Raw genomic sequence first — 18,671 nt, 5'->3', positions numbered from 1 at the left:
CAGCCACTGATCCTCCCACCCATCCCCTCCCAGGTCCCGCCTCCTTGAAGACGCTGTGGAAGCAGTGGGGTAATGGTTAACGGGAGTGAGAGTCTTTTTTTTTTTTTTTTTTGAGACGGAGTTTAGCTCTTGTTGCCCAGGCTGGAGTGCAATGGCATGATCTTGGCTCATCACAACCTCTGCCTCCCAGGTTCAAGCAATTCTCCTGCCTCAGCCTCCCGAGTAGCTGGGATTAAAGGCATGCACCACCACAGCTGGCTAATTTTGTATTTTTAGTAGAGACGGGGTTTCTCCGTATTAGTCAGGCTGGTCTCAAACTCCCCACCTCAGGTGATCTGCCCTCATCGGCCTCCCAAAGTGCTGGGATTACAGGCGTAAGCCACCGTGCCCCGCTGAGAGTCTTATCCTCTGGAAAACTGTGTGGGTTCCTCCTGACTCTATCCCTGGGCCTCAACCTTTTCAGGAGACCCTGAATCTGACCCAGTTGCCCCTCTGTGCAGAGAAAGGCAGATTGCTGGTCACTAACTCCAAGCCTGGGGGGTGTGAAAAGGGTGATAAGAATTCTATGGCCAATAGTACGGTTTGGCTGTGTCCCTACCCAAATCTCATTTTGAATTGCAGCTCCCATAACTCCCTCATGTCATGGGAGGTACCCGGTGGGAGGTAATTAAATCACAGGGGCAGGTTTTCCCGTGCTGTTTTCACGATAGTGAATAAGTCTCATGAGATTTAATGGTTTTATAAAGGGGAGCTCCCCAGCACACACTCTCTTGCCTGCTGCCATGTAAGATGTGACTTTGCTCCTCATTTGCCTTCTGCCACGATTGTGAGGCCTCCCCAGCTATGTGGAACTGTGAGTCAATTAAACCTCTTTCCTTTATAAATTTTTTTTTTTTGACAGAGTTTCACTCTTGTTCTCCAGGCTGGAGTGCAGTGGCACTATCTCGGCTCACCACAACCTCCACCTCCTGGGTTCCAGCAATTCTCTTGCTTCAGCCTCTCGAGTAGCTGGGATTACAAGCATGTGCCACCACACCCAGCTAATTTTGTATTTTTAGTAGAGATGAGGTTTCTCCATGTTGGTCAGGCTGGTCTCAAACTCCTGACCTCAGGTGATCTGCTCACTTCGGCCTGCCAAAGTGCTGGGATTACGGGCATGAGCCACCATGCCCGGCCTCCTTTATAAATTACTTACCCCGTCTTGGGTATGTCTTTATTAGCAGCGTGAGATCAGACTAATACAGCCCAGCATGGCCAACCCCCATGCCAATATCTTGTTCATGGGCCCCTCCAGCCTCCAGTGCCTCTGAACCTAGTGCCCAAGAACCACTTGTAATAGATCATGGTTGGTAATTTAACCAGAAAGACCAAGAACAATGCCCTTTCTTGGAAGCACCAGGCAATAAAGAAGAGCCACAATCAGTGGAAGGCACACGGCTTTTTAATAGCAGCAAGTCAGGTGCATCTGCCTCGAGGGGCTACCCAGCCATCGTACCATTGTGGCAAAGGGGGCATGAGGATGAGGAGAAAGCACCAATTGTGAGGGCATCCTCAGTGTCCACAGGTGAGCATAAGGCAGGAGGGGAAGCTTCCAACACATCTGGATGGCGACACCCCTGGCATGGCAGACATAAGATGTGAGCCCCTTGGTGGCACAATCAGAGGCTCCTTGAGAGGAGGGGGAGGCAATGTTGGTAGCGGTGCTTCAGGGCACTCTGGCCATCCAAATGCCACATGCTTTGGTCCTTCTAGCTGAATGGAGAGGAGGCATGTTCCAACTCCAAGCCCGAAGCATCGATTCACCATCTTTAACTTGGAGATTCCAGACTTGGTCCTGGTCGAACATGCCCTAGGAGGGCAACTGGCACAGCTGTGTCCATTCCTTTGCCTCCAGACCTGAAGGAATCTTTCTAGAGGGAGCAGTGCAAGCCAGGAGGCCACAGAGGGAAGAGGTTTAGGGCCAGTGGTCACATAGCTAGGTGCCTGCCGCCAGTGTCTCAGCTTCCAGAGCCTCCCAGCTGCTCCAGGAGGCCCCTGACCTCGCCCTCCACTCGCAGCAGCTGGGCCTTGCGCCAAGGATTAAGGGTGGCACCCCGGCTATCTTCCAGATCCCGCAGTAGGAGCTCAAGGTGTCGCTGAACCCGGGCCCGATCCCAGCTATTGAGGTTCCGCTGGACTTCACTGAGGATCACTGACCAGTATTCCGACACCGCCGTCCCCTCTGTCAGTGACACCACCACCCGGGCACCACCTTCAGCAGCACCCCCCAAGTCTCGCAAGACCTGGCGGCCCTCTGAGCTCAGCTCATTGAAGTAGAGGCTGGCAGGAGAGAGAAAGTCGATGCCATTCAGTAGAGCTCTGAGAAGGAGGGCCCGAGGGTAGACGGACGGAAAGTCAGGGGGCCTCACAACTCATCTCCTGGCTGCAGAGTGCGATCAGGTATCTGCAATGAGCCAGAGATGGAGGGTGCTGGCCAGTGGGAGGCAGGGACTAATACTAAATTCTTTTTTGTTGTTGTTTTTGTTTTTGTTTTTTTTGAGACAGAGGCTTCCTCTGTCACCCAGGCTGGAGTGCAGTGGCACGATCTCAGCTTACTGCAACCTCCACCTGCCAGGTTCAGGCGATTCTCCTGCCTCAGCCACCCAAGTAGCTGGGATTACAGGTGCGCACCACCACACCCAGATAATTTTTGCATTTTTAGTAGAGACGGGGTTTCACCATGTTGGCCAGACTGGTCTTGAACTCCTGACCTCAAGTGATGTGCCTGCCTCGGCCTCCCGAAGTGCTGGGATTACAGACGTGAGCCACCACACCCGACCCTGATACTAGAATTCAGTGGGACCAGAGACAGTAGGCCTTTAGGAGAAATGGTGGTAGGGAATTGGGGCAGTTTAAGTGCCAGTCACAGAGCCGGTGGGTTGGCTCAGAGCTAGGTTGACAAGGATCAGTCAGAAACCAGGAATAGAGGACAGGCACCAGGCCCAGGCCCAGAAGCACTCCCTAGGATTGGAGGAGCACAGTCGAGAGAGGGAAGTAGTCTGAAGGCCTGGGGGCAATGGAACCAGGGACAGGACTCACTGTAGCAGTTCCAGGGAAGGGTGCTCCTGGGCAGCTCTGGCCAGGGCCAGGGCCGCTGTGTCACCAGCACCGTTGTAAGCCACGTTCAGCTCCTGCAGCTGCCGGTTGCGGTCCAGCTGGGCAGCCAACAGCTCCAGGCCTTCGTCCCCAAGGCCCGTGTGCAGCAGGGACAGGTGCGTCACTGAGGTGTTTCTTGCCAGCCCCTCCATTAGCAGGGCAACACCTGCCGCCGTCAGCGGGTTGTTGGACAGCCTACGGCCACATGCAACCCAAGGTTATGAGGGCTCATTGAGAGGAGGGGGAGGCAAGGTTGGGGGTGGTGCTGAAAGCCTTGATGGGGCAGCCCTATGCTGGGTGTCAGGACTTGGGCCAAAGAGGGCCCTGCATGGGGCAAGAGGAACCTGGACATAGAAATGCAGGCCCAGGAGAAAGGCTGGAGCAGTAGGGGATGTGGCGCCTGGCAGAGGAGTCAGAGTAGGGGAGCTGGCCTTTCCTTCCCTCTTCCCCTGACTCCCTTCTTATCTATTCCCTTCCTCTTCACCATTTCTGTTGCCCTTCTTCTGCCTTTTTCACCCCCTCCACAGCCTCTGCTTCTCCCTCCCCTCTGACTCCCCTATCCTTCTACCTGCTCTTCCTTTTTCTCTCCTCATTTGCCTCCCCTTACACCAATCAGAAACTGGAAACTCAGGTGCTTGGTTTCCCCACATATCAGTCAACACTTAAGGGGCGTCTACTGAGTGCCCAGCATTAGGGTCCTCCTCGGGAGGCTGCAGGAAAAATCCTGGAAGGGGATCAGTGGCACTGTCACCAGGCAATCGGCCTAGGTATTATTCCACCCTCTCTCCCCACCTCCCCCAGGCTGATTTTAGCCACATGAGAGGTTTCTTAGCACCCATTACAGGTGGCATCTTTCCCTGCTGCCCTGCTGCTTGCGGTGGTCCTGGGGGAAGTGGAGGGGACAGGTTAGGGCCTAGACTCTCCTCCATTTACTATCCCTTGGGTGGGCCTGTGCCAAGTATGCCAGGAAGCAGGGAGCTCACCCTTGACCTTAGCTGGCCACCAGGATGCCCCACTCCCAGGGCACTCACCGCAGTGTGGTAATTTGGCACTGGTCATGCAGCAACAGGTCTCGGAGGTCCTTGCAGGCTTCAGGGCCCAGGCTGTTGAGTTGCAAGCTGGAGCAGAAGGTGGCCAGAGGGGAGGTGAGAGAACAGGGAGGGAATTCAGCAGGCAGTCTGTCCAGCTACCAAGCCCTGTTTTCATCAGCCTGCCTCTGGGAATCTATACCTGCTTCTCCTTTTTGGAGAGACAGGGTCTCACTCTGTTGCCCAGGTTGGAGCACGATGGCATGATCACAACTCACTGCAGCCTCAGACTCCTGGGCTCAAGGAATCCTCCCACCTCAGCCTCCCGAGTAACTGGGACGATAGCCACGTGGCACCACACCTGACTAATTTTTTAATTTTTTGTAGAGACAGGGTCTTGCTATGTTGCTCAGGATGGTCTCAGACTATTAGGCACAAGTGATGCTTCCGCCTTGGCCTCCCAAAGCAGTGGGATTACAGGCAGGAGCCACCATGCCTGGCTCCTCCCTTCTGTTGCTCCTGTCACCTCCACCCAAACTAGACTTCTTTTTTTTTTTTTTTTTGAGACGGAGTTTTGCTGTTGTTGCCCAGGCTGGAGTGCGATGGCGTGATCTCAACTCACCGCAACCTCCGCCTCCCAGGTTCAAGCAATTCTCCTGCCTCAGCCTCCGGAGTAGCTGGGATTACAGGCATGCACCACCATGCCTGGCTAATTTTGTATTTTTAGTAGAGACAAGGTTTCTCCATGTTGAGGCTGGTCTCGAACTCCTGACCTCAGGTGATCCGCCCGCCTTGGCCTCCCAAAGTGCTGGGATTACAGGCGTGAGCCACCGCACCTGGCCCCTAAACTAGACTTCTTCATCCCACCTTCTGGTCACTCATCAGTACCTCCGGTTTCCCTGGCACTTCCTTTTCCCATTTCTTCACCTCCAACCCTCTTCCCTCTTCATGCCTGTGCATGAGGATAGGTCCTCACCCCAGCTTCCGGGCACGCAGGAAGACAGGCGTGAGTGTGCGCAGCCCAGCAGGATCTAGCTGGCAGGAAGCCAAGTTCACCTCATCCAGGGCATGCCTTCCGCTGCCCAGCACAGCTGCCACCACTGTGCACTTGACAGGCGTCATGCGCACACCTGCCAGGTTGAGCTGACGCAGGGAGCTGAGCACCTCGGCGGAGAAGCGCTGGTTCTGGAACTCATAGTGGAAGAAGAGGTGGTCAAGGAGCTCCGAGGGGGGCAGCACCTGCCGACCCAGCTTGCCCAGCTTCTTCTTGATGGCCTGGGCATTCTCCAGGGCATCCAGGTTCTTGATGGGGCAGCCAAGCTGAGCTAGCACAGCTCGGTTGTGGGCAGAGAGAAGCCCCCCTATGAACATGGGGAAGAGCTCGAAGACTTCATCCTCAGGGGGCTCATCTGGGTGGCGCCGGGGGCCCTCCACGCCCAGGATACTGGCGCCCATCTGGTCCAGAACATCATCGTTGTAGTAGTCCTCCTCTCGAAACATCTCCAGCACCATGGCCTGGGCCACCGCCTCCCGGCTTTTACCCACCATGCGCCCAAACACTCGTGGAACCACCTGAAAAAGAAGCAGGAGAGGGTCACTGTGGCCTTCCATGTGCCTGTTCAGCCTTCAAGGCTCAGCTTCAGGTACACCTCCATGACTGCTCCAGCCCTGTGATCGCCCCTTGAACTTAGCATAATTTGTCTGATCATGCTACTCCCCTGATGCGACACCTTCCGTGGCTCCCTACTGCCCTTGTGGCAAACTCCGAGCACTTAGCCTGGAATATGAAACGTTTCTTAAAACTAGAGATGGGGTCTTGCTGGGTCACCTAAGCTGGTCTTGAACTCCTGGGCTCCCTAGCCTAGGCCCCCCAAAGTGCTAGGATTACAGGCATAAGCCACTGCACATGGCCCAAAACTTTTCATAATTTGGCCCTAATTTGACCTTTCCAGGGTCATCTCTCAACACCTGTCTCATGTGCTGCAGACATTAGGAACTTCTTTCTCTTTCCCAAACACCCTGATACATTTTCAAACCCAGGAGGTGGTGAGAAGGAATTAGCACGTATTACACACTTAGTTTGGGACCGGGCTAGGTGTCACAAATACATCCCCATCTTCAACATGCAGTTCCTACTGATTTAAGGGCCTGTGTGATCTGGGCCCTGCTGACTACGATGCCTTCATCACAAGCCTCTTGGCCTCACTCACTATGCTCCTGCCCTTTTGGCTTTTTTCATCTTAACAGTGCCAAGGTTTTTCCTCCTTCAAAGCCTCCATAGGCCGGGTGCAGTGGCTCATGCCCAAATCCCAGCACTTAGGGAGGCCAAGGCGAGAGGATCACTTGAGCCCAGGAGTTCTAGACCAGCCTGGGCAATGTAGCAAGACGCTATCTCTATTTTAAAAATTTTTTTAATTAAAAATAAATTAGCCAGGCATGGTGGCATGTGCCTGTAGTCCCTTGAGCACTGGAGGTCGGGGATGCAGTGAGCTGAGATCACACCACTGAACTCCAGCCTGGGCAACAGGGCAAGACGCTGTCTCAAGAGAAAAAAAAAACAAAAAACCTCCAGGGTGCTGCCCCTTCCTGGGGCATTCCCTCCCCCCCAACTTCTTCCCTTGGCTAATGCTACAAGGGTCAGATGACATGCCCTTCCACAAAGAGGCTCTCCTGACCCCTCAGACCAGTTCCCCCACTACACACTTTCATGGCATCTGGGGCTCCTTCTTCCCAGGCATTTGCCATAATTTTTCCTTATATGGTTACATTGATATTTTTGTGCTCAAACTGTGCAGGAAGTAGCAGTTTCCTTCTGGGAGAGGAGCTCAGCCTAGATCAGAAAGGGCAGAAACCTGTAGTTTTGTTAACTGACGTTTCCTCAGATTCTAACACATTGCCTGGCACTTAGCAGGCACTCAAATATCTGACAAAGAAATAAATGTTGGGGGTTTGTGATATCTTCCCCCATCCCTGCAATGGTTCTGAAAGGGAAGAAGGGTCATTCCTCTGGCAACAAACCATGACATTGTTTTGTGGCACCTCCTTTAACATCTGGGTTTTTTTACTTTTTAATTTTTTAATTTTTATTTGTTTAGAGACACGGTCTTGCTGTGTCACCTAGGCTGGAGTGCAGTGGTGTGATCATAGCTCACTGTAGCCTTTAACTCTTGGGCTCAAGTGATCCTCCTACCTTGGCCTCCTGAGAGCTGTGACTACAGGTGTGCACCACTGCACCTGGCTTGTTTTCATGTTTATATGCGAGGTTACTCTCATAGAGGTGATAGCGCCCCTTCTCCAACGCTAACCTGTGACAGAATATGTCACCCTGTGAAGCTGAATCCACAGGATGGTGAATAAACAGATGGGCTCAGTGCTCTGCCAGGGCAACCCTCCCTCCAAGAGGGCTTGGGGGTGCGGGGCTGACAGTTCTGCTGGGTTTTCAATAACTGGGGGCTTTCTGAATCCCCTCGGGAGACTGCAGCCTTTCGTTGCAACTCAGGTCCAGCAGGCACATCCTCAAAGCAGGGGGGGCCTCAGCAGCAGCTGTGACCTCCTGTCGGAGGTAATGGTGTGAGAAGGGGTGGGCTGCCCGAGCCTGTTTCTTTGTTTCTTTCTTTTTTTTTTTTTTTTTTTTTTTTGAGACAGAGTCTCGCTCTGTCACCCAGGCTGGAGTACAGTGGCGCGATCTCAGCTCACTGCAACCTCCACTTCCTGGGCTCAAGAGATTCTCCTGCCTCAGTCTCCCGAGTAGCTGGGATTACAGACATGTGCTACCACACCCGGCTAATTTTTGTATTTTTAGTAGAGATGGGGTTTCACCATGTTGGCCAGGCTGGTCTCGAACTAAGTCTGTTTCTATGTGTGACAAACAATTAAACAGCATAGGCAGGGCATGGTGGCTCACTCCTGTAATCCCAGCACTTTGGGAAGCTGAGGTGGGTGGATCACCTGAGGTCAGGAGTTCAAGACCAGTCTGGCCAACATGGTGAAACCCTGTCTCTACTAAAAATACAAAAATAAACCAGGCATGGTGGCAGGTGCCTGTAGTCCCAGCTACTTGGGAGGCTGAGCTGGGAGAATCACTTAACTCCAGGAGGTGGAGGTTGCAGTGAGCAGAGATGGTGCCACTGCACTCCAGCCTGGGCGACAGAGCGAGACTCCATCTCAAAAAAAAAAACCAAACAAAAAACAATTAAATAGCACTTACCATGTCCTAGACCCTGAGGATGAGTTCATTTAATCTTCATATAAGGCCAGTGATATAAGTTCTAGTATTATCTCCATTTCACAGATAAGGAATCTGAGGCACAGAACTAAGTAACCTGTCCAAAGTCTCACAGCTAATAAGGAGCACAGCCTGGATTTGAACTCAAATAGCTGAGTTACTAAATCCCTGTTCTTAGCCCTTATGCTTTGGTGCCTATAAAAATAAAAAGTTGGCTGGGCACAGTGGTTCACACCTGTAGCCCAGAACTTTGGGAGGCCAAAGTGAGAGGATCACTAGTGAGACCCCATCTCTACGAAATTAAAAATTTTTTATTTTTTAATTTAATTTAATTTTATTATTTTTCTTTTGTTTTTGAGAGGGAGTGTCACTCTGTCGCTCAGGCTGGAGTGTAGTGGCACAATCTCGGCTCACTGCAACCTCCGCCTCCCAGGCTCAAGCAATTCTCCTGTCTCAGCCTCCCAAGTAGCTGGGATTACAGGCACCCGGCACCACACTTGGTTAACCATGTTGACCAGGTTGGTCTCAAACTCCTGACCTCAAGTGATCCACCTGCCTCGCCTCCCAAAGTGCTGGGATTACAGGCGTGGGCCACTGCAGCTGGCTACGAAATTAAAATTTTAAAAATTAGCTGGGGATGGTGGCACGTGCCTGAGGTCCCAGCTACTCAGTGAAGTTGAGGTGGGAGGATTGCTTGAGCTCAGGAGGTTGAAGCTGCAGTGAGCTGTGACTGCACACTGCACTCTAGGCCTGGGCAACAGAGTAAGACTCTGTCTCAAAAAATAAAAATAAAAATACATTTAAATTTTTAAAAAGTGTTGAAATTCTGCCAGCACTAACCAGCACTCTGCCTCCTCAAAATGGGTTGCTGAAACATTCCTAGAGAAAACGAAGGTTACCTAGCAAGGTCCCGCAGCTCGACAGAAATATCCGTAATGCACCAGTATAGTTTGGCAGAAAGAGCACAGGATTCAGAATCACAAAGCCCTGGGCTCCTATCCCGGCTTTTTAAACTTACTATTTGAGTGATCTTGGACAAGTTACTTTACCTCTCTAAGCCTCAGTTTATTCATCTATAAAAGGGAACATAATAGTATTTCCTTTCCAGGAGTGATGTGAAAAACAAAAGGATGAACACTGATAACGCTCCTGGCACACATCACACAGAGTGGCTCCTTCCAGCCCTCAAAGACCTCGCTCAGCTGTGCCGCTCACAGCGCAGTCCTCAAGTCTGTAATTTGGTTTCTGGAGTGGACCTGCCCTCAGGATGACTCCCCTAAGCCAATTACCAATGCCATTTATCTTCCTGGTATAAATGAATAAAATGGCATCTGCTTTATAAACCCGTCTCTGGTGATTTAGTTAGGATGAGTCATCACTCTCAGAGCCTAATCACCTCTGGAGGAACAGACACAATCGAGTTTCTGGACCTGCAAAGCAGAGGACAGGCCTGCCTCCTAGGAGGAAAGACACAAAAAGGAAACCATTTTTAGGAATCCATGTAGCATTGTTATTAAAGTCCCCACGTCCCCAGATTCCCCTCCCCAGCCACCAAGCCTTCCCCAGCCTTATGGCTTCTCTCTCCGCAATCCCACTAAAAGCCAAAATGCCCAGAGCTGAAATCAGATCCAGGGAGAAGATTCATACCTGTGCAGGAAGCAGCAGTTTCCTGCTGGGAGAGAAGCAAGGGGTGAACAGGGAACCATGTGGGGGCATGGGCAGCTTGGGGTGCTGGGGAGGGAAGGAGCAGGTGGGGAGTCTCAGGGATGTTACCTTGATCAGGTTGAAGAGCAGAGGCAGAGCCCGCAGAGGCAGCAGCTTGGCCATGATGCCCAGTACCAGGCTGACATCCTCCCCCACACGGCCCACGAGGTCAGCCACTTCCTTGCCCACCTTTTGCAGGGTCGTCTTGCGCAAACCCAGCACAATGTAGAGGGCAGCCAGGTATTCCTGCATGGCGGGCACGGTGAACACAAAGGTGCCCGCGCGTCCCGGCTCCACACATGGGGCCAGGAAAAACCTCAGGGCATCCCGGCGGAAGATGTGCAGCAGCTGAAACTCCTCCTCCGTCTTGATGCCAGCCTCCAGGCAGCCACAGACATCCTCTTCAGAGAAGTAGGTCTTGCGGGAGGACACCCCCTCATAGGCCAACTTGCCCATGGTTCGGGCTGCATAGGCCATCAGGGACAAATTGGAGGGGTCAGTGCTGTCCAGGGTTTCCCCGCTGAAGTTGAGGCGCAGGAAGCTGGTATAGATGCTTGTAAGGGTCTGCCCAGCAGGCGTGGGGGCATGCAGGAAGTGCAAGGTGGCACAAACGAGCCAGCAGTAGGACGGCAGGAAGCAGGCAGCGGCTATCTGGTGGTGCCCCTCCAGGTTCCGGGAGAGCATCTGCACCAGGTTGTCGCGCTGAGCTGGTGTGGCGGAAACACCTGAACCCCCAGCGGCACACCCGCAGTCCGGCTGGTTGAGGCGGAGCTGGAAGTAGAGCTTCTGCAGGTTGGTATCAGAGAAACCACAGATCTCACCATAGCGGCCCACGTACTTGCTGGGGATACGGCCAATGGCAGAGGGCCGAGTGGTCACCAGAATGCTGGCCTGGGAAGAGCACGGTTGAGAGTTAAGAAAGACCTTAGTGTCCTGCTGACTGCCTCTATTCCCAGGGGACCCCTGAAGACTGAGTGTCCAAGGATGAAGACACTGATGAGGATAACAGTTACAACTAGCAATTACTGAACACCTGCTGTGATCCAAGCTGCTGTGCTAATGTTATGTGCAGTATCCCATTTGATCAGAGCAACTCAAGAAGAAAGGAACAGAAGCCTGGGGAAGTTACTGACTTGCTTAGGGTCGCACCACTGGGAAGTGAAGGGACCAGGAGTTAAAGTAACCCAGGACCTAGGGGGCGAGTCAAGGGGCAGCAGTAATAGCCTGGGGTAAAGGGCCACCCACCTGAGGCAGCATGTATTTGCGCAGCAGGTTGACGATGATAGCAGCTGGTTCCTGTGGTTCCTCCGGGTCACTACAAAGTCCTGTGCCTGCCAGCCGGAAGTCGAGGTTGAGATGCTCTAAGCCATGGAGCACAAAGAGGAGGTGGGACCCAGCAGCAGCCATCAGGGGCAGAACCTCCTTCAGGGGCGTGTAGTGCTGGGCCACAAGTTGGCACAAGGAGGCTGGGGCAGGGCCCAGGGATGACAGGTCCTCACAGGAGAAGGGGATGAGCAGCTCGAAGGCCGGCAGCCGCCCGTAACACCAGTCCAGAACCATCTTGCGCACCAGCGTGCTCTTGCCTGTGCCCACTGTCCCATACAGCACCACTGTCTGTACCTGGCGCCCACAGGCATCTGGGTTAAAGAGCTGAGACAGGGCCAGTGGGGGGTGCCCGGCCTGGGGTGGCTGATGCTCCAGGGCCAGCTCCGCAGGTGGGCGAAGTAGCTCATCGGGGGTGCTCTCGCGGATCACAGGGTCAACGTGGACCGTGTCTAGGGCAAAGGTCGGGCCAAACTGGCGCTCCTCCCTGGGCAGCCGGCTGAACCACTCAGCCAGGTTCCGGCGGTGCCGCTGTATAGCTTCTGAGTGCGAAGACAAGGGAAATGTGTCAGGGAAAGGGGCCTGGAGATGTAGCTTAGGGCCAATCAGGGTGGTGGTGAGGTCAGGCTGGGACATCAAGGCATAGACGCTGGGGCCCACAATGGTGGGCACACAAGACTCCCTGAGAAAATATAGACTGTCCAGAAAGTCTGGGACCCCTGTGTCAGAAAGTGGGGAGCCACTGGACAAGTGATGCTGAGCCTGGACCGACTGGTTTCACAGTGACCTATGTGCCGTCTTAACTGCTTGACCCAGCTTTGTTGAGCATAGGGATGGTACGGCTCTCCTAGTGCTTTGTACATATAAGTGTGCAATGCAAGAGTATTGCAGGAAGGGATACATAGACGGATGGGAGGGAGGGAGAGAGAAGAGGAGGGATCACCAATGGAAGATGGCAGTGGATCCTCTATGCCTCCCTCACCCTGCTTCTCCTTCCAGCCCCATCTCCCCACCACACCCCCCAACCAGGGTCTCAGCCAGTCCCTTTACCAGTTGCAGAGGTGCTGGGGAACAGCCGTCCATGCCTCCCAGACGGGGGAGCACTGTCTGCCGAGCTTCCGTGGTGGCGTATAAAGGCCCTGGGAACAAGGAGAGGGGATGAGCTGGGACTTGGATCTTGGATCAGCCCCTTCACGGGCTCTGGGTCCAAGCCTGTCTGCACTGCTAGACTTCTGGTTTCCTGAGATACAGGCCCCACACTGGACCCCCAAGTTTAGAGGCTTGTCTGACTCTCACACCCTTCCCAGCTGCTGAGGCCTTAGCCCTAGCCCTCCAGACCCCACTGCTGACTGTCCGCCTGGAACTCAGGCTGGCCATGCGAGGCTCCACCCACTTCCCACAGGGTCCTCCCTCCACTGACTACTATGCCTTCTACCACAGATGTTCTAAGCCAACTTCCTCTCAGGCCTTGGAGCTGCCACTGTATCCTCCCACCCCCAAAGGACAAAGCCCCTTCCCAAGGTCCCCAAGAGATCAAGCTAGCCCCAAGTCCTGACCCTTCCCAGTCTGCTCTGTTGTGCCCAGATTAGTCCTAAGGTATGACAGCCAGGCCTCACCTAGGGGGCCCAAGAGGACGCTCCCCTTGAAGGGGCCAACTCCAGTGGATCAGGAAGGGGATACGTTCATCTACAGAGAGAAGGAAGAATAGCATCTGCAGATCCCATCCAATACACAGAACCCATGTCTACATCAAACCCCCCAGTATTTGCTCTCATAGCAGCATGTACTGCCCCTTTGCAGCAGTTATTTTGCAATTTTATATTTCATTGTGTGATTATTCGATTAACATTCATTCCTCTCTCCTCCATGAGAGGGATCACATTTGGATGTTTTAAAAATTTTTTTGTCCCCCTTACATCTGTTTTTGTTCACAATTATTTACTTAGAGCTTAATACCAGGTCTGCGGTACGGCAGGCACTCAGTAAATCTCTGTTGTATGTAAAGTAAAATCAGACAAGTTCCTAGACTTATGTAGCTACAAGAGACTCTCAAAGACGATCTAGTCCAACTCCCTTTTTTTTTTTTTGAGATGGAGTCTTACTCTATTGTCCAGGCTGGAGTGCAATGGTTCGATCGCAGCTCACTGCAACTTCTGCCTCCCAGGTTCAAATGATTCTCCTGCCTCAGCCTCCCGTCTAGCTGGGATTACAGGTGTGCACCACTACGCCTGACTAAATTTTTTTTGTAGTTTTAATAAAGACAGGGTTTCACCCTGTTGCCAGGCTGGTCTCAAACTCCTGATCTTGTGATCCGCCTGCCTCGGCCTCCCAAAGTGCTAGGATTACAGGCATGAGCCACCGCACCTGGCCAAGTCCAACTCCCTTATTTTAGGATGGGAAAAAGGCAGCTGAGGAAGGTGAGACGACATGCTCAAGGTCAACAGCTAGAGAACCACAGAGCTGAGACTAGTGCACCTGGTGTCTGGATCCCTGCTGTCGTGGAGGCATCATGTGGACCCTGGAAAGCAAGAAAGAGGTAAAAACAGAAACCCCTGCTTCCTGCTCACCTGGTCGCTGGAGTACTCTTCTAAAACCAGAGCCCCAAGAGGCCCTGGGCAAATGGTGGCCCCACCTCATCCTGGAAGAGAAGGTCAGAGCCTGGGGGGCCTAGGACCGACTTCTCTCCTGCAAGAAGAATGGCATATGAATGGATCACTGCCACCACTCCTCCCCTGCACCCCTAACCCCATTCCAGCCAAGGAGGGATCTTCCTCCCCGGAGAGGATCAGCCCTTCCTCAAATGTTGGCCCTGCTGAAGCCCTGGCCTGGTTTTCAGCTCTTGTCCCTCTCCCAAACTCCAGCTTGAGGGATCCCATTTTATCTCCTACCACCCTTTTTTTTTTTTTTTTTTTTTTTGAGATGGCGTGCCCCTCTGTTGCCCAGGCATGATTGTGGCTCATTGAAGCCTATGCCTCCCGGGCTCAAGCGATTCTCCTGCCTCAGCCTCCCAGGTAGCTGGGATTACAGGCACCCACCACCACACTGAGCTAATTTTTGTATTTTTAGTAGAGACAGGGTTTACCATGTTGGTTAAGCTGGTCTCAAACTTCTGACCTCAGGCAATCTGCCTGCCTTGGCCTTGCAAAGTGCTGGGATTACAAGCGTGAGCCATCACACCCGGCCTTCCTACCATGTCTTGCCTCTCCCCTGAAGCTTCACGAACACCTTTCCCTGAGTTCCACCTTGGGAAACTGCTTTATTTAGGTGTCCTTTTTCCTTCTTGGCCACCAGCAAGCTCAGATAGGAGTACTGTGTTCATTTTCAGTGGCTTTTCTGTGCCTAGATTTTCCAGTAATAATTATCCACCCCGCTCTGCCTTTCTTCCACAGATATCAGATCCTTTTAGCTGAGTTTTAATGGCTTTATCATTTTATGTTCTCTGTGACTTTTATGTAAGCAGCCTTTGAGGCTGACATAAATAATAAATAAATGAATGAACTTCTCACTTGACATCTCCAGATGGACAACCTGCCACTGCTTCAAACTTCTCCCATGTAAAACTGAACTCATCATTCCCCTCCTCGTGTCATTTACCTTGCTGCAAATCTTCCCACCCACGCCTTACACTTGAAACCTGACCTCTGTCTTCAAATCTTTCTTCCCCTGCTCCTTCAGGCAGTGTGAAGAGTCCTAACAATTCCTCCCCACTGCTTTGCCAGACAGTTGCTGCCCCGACTAGCATTTATTGGACCCGATCTCCTCACCAGCCTTTCTGCCTTCAGTCTCATCCCATTCTAATCCCTCACCCCAGGCACCAAGCACCTCCCAAAAGTCCGAGGTTACTTATAGAGTCCAAACACCAGGCTCCCACAAGCTATTTTTCTGAGTTTGTCCCAGCCTGTACCTTATTCCTCAGGCTCACCGGTTTCTTGCTCTTGCTGTCCTAAATTTGTTCATACACTCTTCTCAGTTTGGAATGACCTTTCTCCTCTGTTAGAGTCCCAACCAATCTTTTTTTTTTTTTTTTTTTTTTTTTTTTCTGAGACAGGGTCTTTTGCTGTCAGCTCACAGCAACCTCTACCTCCTGGGCTCAAGCCATTCTCCTGCTTCAGCCTCCTGAGTAGCCAGGACTACAGTGGTGTGCCACCACACCTGGCTAATTGTTGGTTTCTGTTTTTGTAGAGATGGGGTTTTCACCATTGCTGCCCAGGGTGGTCTCGAACTCCTGGGCTCAAGTGATTCGCCCTCCTTGGCGTCCCAAAGTGCGGGGACTGCAGGCACGAGCCACCACTCGGGCCCCAACCAATCTTTTAAGATCCTGCTCAAAAAAGTCTCCGTCCCTGCAAAGTCTTTTCTGAGGCCTCTGAACTCACTTAAATGGAATGTGCCCCTATTTGGCACCTGGTCTCCTCCACTGAGATCGGGACTTCTTGGGCAGGGCACGCTTAAGGAGAACTGGCTGCACTGGGCCACCTGCCTTAGCAGGGCCAACCAGCGGAGGAGCTGGCTGGGTGCTGGCCCGTCCCAGGGGATGGGGAAGGATTAAGAGAGGGCTCCAGAAGCCTGAGAAAGCCTAGGTTCCGGGTTAACCTCGGATCTAGGGCCACTGAGTCAAGACGGGAGTTGCGGGGCCGAGGGCAGTTCTCTGGTGATCACCCAGGTCTCCAGGGCGGTGAGAAAAGGAAGGGGCACTGCAGGAAACGTACAGCGGCGGTGTTCCCACAGGTCCAGAGCTCCTCCACCAAACTGGGTCCCAAACAGCTCTCCTACTTTCGGGTGGCCTCGGGAACCCAGGGGAAGACTTGCCAGAATGCCCGCCATTCAGCGCCCAGCTCCGTCCCTCTCGTTCCCGGCCGGGATCTCCCCGCGGCCCTTGCACAGCCTCTTCCCCCGGCCCGCCCTGCCCCCTCGCTTAGCGCGGCCTCCCAGCCAGGGGCGCAGGGGCGATTAAGCCCGCTAGGCCTTTACCCGCGGCTGCCCAGTTCCGGGAGCCGTAGGCCGCGGCCCGGAGGGGTCGGCTGGGCGGACGCCGGCGTCTCCCGCTAGCTCCCAGAGTCCCCGGCTCCTCGGCGTGGCGCTTCCTGCCCACTTCCGCCCGCCTGCGCGGCCCTGGCACCTGGCAGCGGGCGCGAAAGAGGACGAGCCCAGGCACTCGGGCCTGCGGGGTCCTGGAACGAGGGGGTCAGCGAGAGGGGCCCGGTGCCCCGGAGCAGGCGCAGGGCTGGCACTCCGGCGCCACCCTTCCCGCCATCGCCCCCCCTCCCTGCCTCCATCCCCGCGGGCACTGCCGCTAGTACTGCCCTCTGCAGGTTCCCAAGCGCCAGTGACACCCAGTGACCTCACTAACCACCTCCCAGGCTGGGCTGCTTGTTAGGCCCATTTTACAGATGCAGAAACTCATACTCAGAAGGGTGAAATGACTTGTGCAGATTGATTCAGTTAGGAAGTGGATGAGCCAGAACAAAATCCCGGGCCTGAGTCTTCCTACCTTACCCCTGGGCCTCCGTGAGGCGCCGGTGTCCAGGGGATTCTTCCCTCTGTCCCTCTCCACCTCCCCAGCCTACCTTCAGGCAGAGACTTGAGCCTAAGGCTTCCTTGGGTTCTGCCTTATGTATCTGGTCCTCTTCAGAGCCCAGACCTATGTGTGTGGCCGCTGGTAACCTTGGTTAAGAAAGAAGGAAGAATGGGGGCTGAAGGGACAGCTTGCACCCCAACCTGCTCTTCGGGTCTGACACCCATTCATGGCCTAGCCCTGGGGCTTCCCAGTTCCCAAAGCCCTCACCCTTATCCCTGCACTTCCACACACTTCCACACCCTGGGCTCACGTAGCCCAGAAGGAGGAGCCACCCACCACCCACAGCCGGGGCACGCCTTCCTATGCATGCATGAGTGTACGATGTTCACACAACAGAGCTGTGCACTAGGGCACCCACAGAGAGGCTCTCCAGGGCAGGGCTGGGAAGAGGACTTACTGAAAACAATGTGGCTGTTTCATTTAGACATTTGTTCATTCATTGTAGTGTGGTATTGGGTAGTACTGAGCACCTCACCCCCACGAGCCAAGTCCAGCACTAGGCCCTGGGCTGCCAACCAGAGCAAGGCAGGCACCTCACTTTAATGGAACCAACTACCACATTTACAAATGATGTACTTCAAGGCTGAGGCAGGAGGATCACCTGAGACCAGGAGTTTGAGACCAGCCTGGGTGACATAGTGAGACCCTGTCTCTATTTAAAATGAAAATAGAAAATAAAAATATAAAAAACAGACAAACAAATGATGTACTTCAGTGGCAGAGGCAAAGCATTAGGAGAGTCTGGAAAAGGGAGTGCAGAGGAGGTAACATTTGTACTGGATCTGAAAAAATAAATCAGAGGGCCAGGCGCGGTGGCTCACACCTGTAATCTCAGCACTTTGGAAGGCTGGGGGTGAGGGCAGATCTCCTGAGGCCAGGAGTTTGAGACCAGCTCAAACTGGTCACCATGGCCAACCTGGTGAAACCCCGTCTCTACTAAAAATACAAAAATTGGCCAGGCATGGTGGCTCATGCCTGTAATCCTAGCACTTTGGGAGGCCAAGGCAGGCAGATTGCCTGAGCTCAGAAGTTCACCACCAACCTGAGCAACATGGTGAAACCTCATCTCTACTAAAAATACAAAAATTAGCCAGGCTGGGTGGTGCATGCCTGCAGTCCCAGCTACCCAGGAGGCTGAGGCAGGAGAATCGCTTGAATCCAGGAGGCGGAGGTCGCCGTGAGCCAAGATCACGCCACTGCACTCCAGCCTGGGAGACAGAGCAAGACTCCGTATCAAAAAAAAAAAAAAAAAAAAAAATCAACCAGGCGTGGTGGCATGGGCCTGTAGTACCAGCTACTCAGGAGGCTGAGGCACAAGAATTGCTTGAACTTGGGAGGCAGAGGTTGCAGTAAGCCGAGATCATGGCCACTGCACTCTAGCCTGGGAGATAAAGTGAAATCGTGTCTCAAAAATAAAACACAAAAAATTAGCTGGGCGTGGTGGCACATGCCCATAATTGCAGCTACTCAGGAGACTGAAGCAGGAGAATTGCTTGAACCTGGGAGGCGGAGGTCGCAGTGAGCCAAGATTGCACCACTGCACTCCAATCTGGGCAACAGAGAGAGACCCTGTCTCAATAAATAAATAAATCAGAGAAAGGAAGGTCAGGGCTTCCCAGCAGCAGGGTGAACAACACATTTGCATTTTAAAAGAGGTTCTTCAAGGGGAGTAGAATAGGAT

General features: G+C 53.3%; 1 protein-coding gene across 13 annotated transcripts; it reads right to left on the bottom strand.

The window, feature by feature from the left end:
• Nucleotides 1–1,423: 1,423 nt before the first annotated feature.
• NLRX1 (NLR family member X1) lies at nucleotides 1,424–17,094 on the bottom strand. Of its 13 annotated transcripts, none has more exons than XM_054438493.2 (10): nucleotides 16,980–17,094; nucleotides 13,983–14,100; nucleotides 13,032–13,101; nucleotides 12,466–12,554; nucleotides 11,338–11,957; nucleotides 10,162–10,983; nucleotides 5,140–5,735; nucleotides 4,167–4,253; nucleotides 3,079–3,330; nucleotides 1,424–2,319 (listed from the first exon to the last, which is right to left on the bottom strand). In XM_054438493.2, exons 2-10 carry the CDS (start codon nucleotides 14,050–14,052, stop codon nucleotides 1,998–2,000), a joined length of 2,928 nt encoding a protein of 975 aa, XP_054294468.1. In that variant the 5' UTR covers nucleotides 14,053–14,100; nucleotides 16,980–17,094; the 3' UTR covers nucleotides 1,424–1,997. The 13 variants fall into 13 exon arrangements, with proteins under 13 accessions (XP_054294468.1, XP_054294470.1, XP_054294467.1 ...); XM_054438495.2 differs by lacking the exon at nucleotides 16,980–17,094 and adding an exon at nucleotides 16,532–16,717; XM_054438492.2 differs by lacking the exon at nucleotides 16,980–17,094 and adding an exon at nucleotides 16,384–16,714.
• Nucleotides 17,095–18,671: the final 1,577 nt, after the last annotated feature.

This window comes from Pongo pygmaeus, chromosome 9 (assembly GCF_028885625.2).
Source record: "Pongo pygmaeus isolate AG05252 chromosome 9, NHGRI_mPonPyg2-v2.0_pri, whole genome shotgun sequence".
Taxonomy (NCBI): domain Eukaryota; kingdom Metazoa; phylum Chordata; class Mammalia; order Primates; family Hominidae; genus Pongo; species Pongo pygmaeus.
This window is presented reverse-complemented; position numbering and strand designations above follow the sequence as displayed.